This window comes from Larimichthys crocea, unplaced genomic scaffold (assembly GCF_000972845.2).
Source record: "Larimichthys crocea isolate SSNF unplaced genomic scaffold, L_crocea_2.0 scaffold25396, whole genome shotgun sequence".
NCBI classification, from domain to species: domain Eukaryota; kingdom Metazoa; phylum Chordata; class Actinopteri; family Sciaenidae; genus Larimichthys; species Larimichthys crocea.
This window is the reverse complement of record NW_020853372.1, coordinates 1-532: the sequence shown is the minus strand read 5'-3', so window position 1 is coordinate 532 and position 532 is coordinate 1. Positions and strand designations below refer to the sequence as shown.

The 532-nt window shown below is 48.5% G+C and overlaps 1 protein-coding gene across 1 annotated transcript; it reads right to left on the bottom strand.

The window, feature by feature from the left end:
- Positions 1–5: 5 nt before the first annotated feature.
- On the bottom strand, positions 6–529 carry LOC113744866 (heat shock 70 kDa protein; the record flags this gene model as incomplete). Its single annotated transcript, XM_027275919.1, has 3 exons — positions 6–22; positions 116–314; positions 402–529. Coding segments are annotated over 3 exons (344 nt in total), but the record flags the coding sequence as incomplete, so codon positions are not given.
- Positions 530–532: the final 3 nt, after the last annotated feature.

Sequence of the window (532 nt, the reverse complement as noted above, 5' to 3'; positions counted from 1 at the left end):
ATGTCCTCCTTGCTGAGACGACCTGTCATAAAACAGATTAGCATTTATTCATCTGTTGTTGGGATAACACCGCAGCTGTATTTGAGCTAAGCAGCATGTTATATTTGTTTTGTACCCTTGTCGTTGGTGATGGTGATCTTGTTCTCCTTGCCGGTGCTCTTGTCGACAGCGGAGACATTAAGGATGCCGTTGGCATCAATATCAAATGTCACCTCGATCTGGGGAACACCACGAGGAGCAGGAGGGATGCCTGTCAGCTCAAACTTGCCCAGTAGGTTGTTGTCCTTTGTCATAGCACGCTCACCCTCGTAGACCTGTTGGTTATACATAGAATGTGATGTCACATCAATGTAACATCTGCTAGAACTAAAATTTTTAATCCCATCCACCAGGGTCCTCACCTGGATGAGCACACCAGGCTGGTTGTCGGAGTAGGTAGTGAAGGTCTGGGTCTGCTTGGTGGGAATGGTGGTGTTACGTTTGATCAGGACGGTCATGACACCTCCGGCGGTCTCGATACCCAGGGACAGAG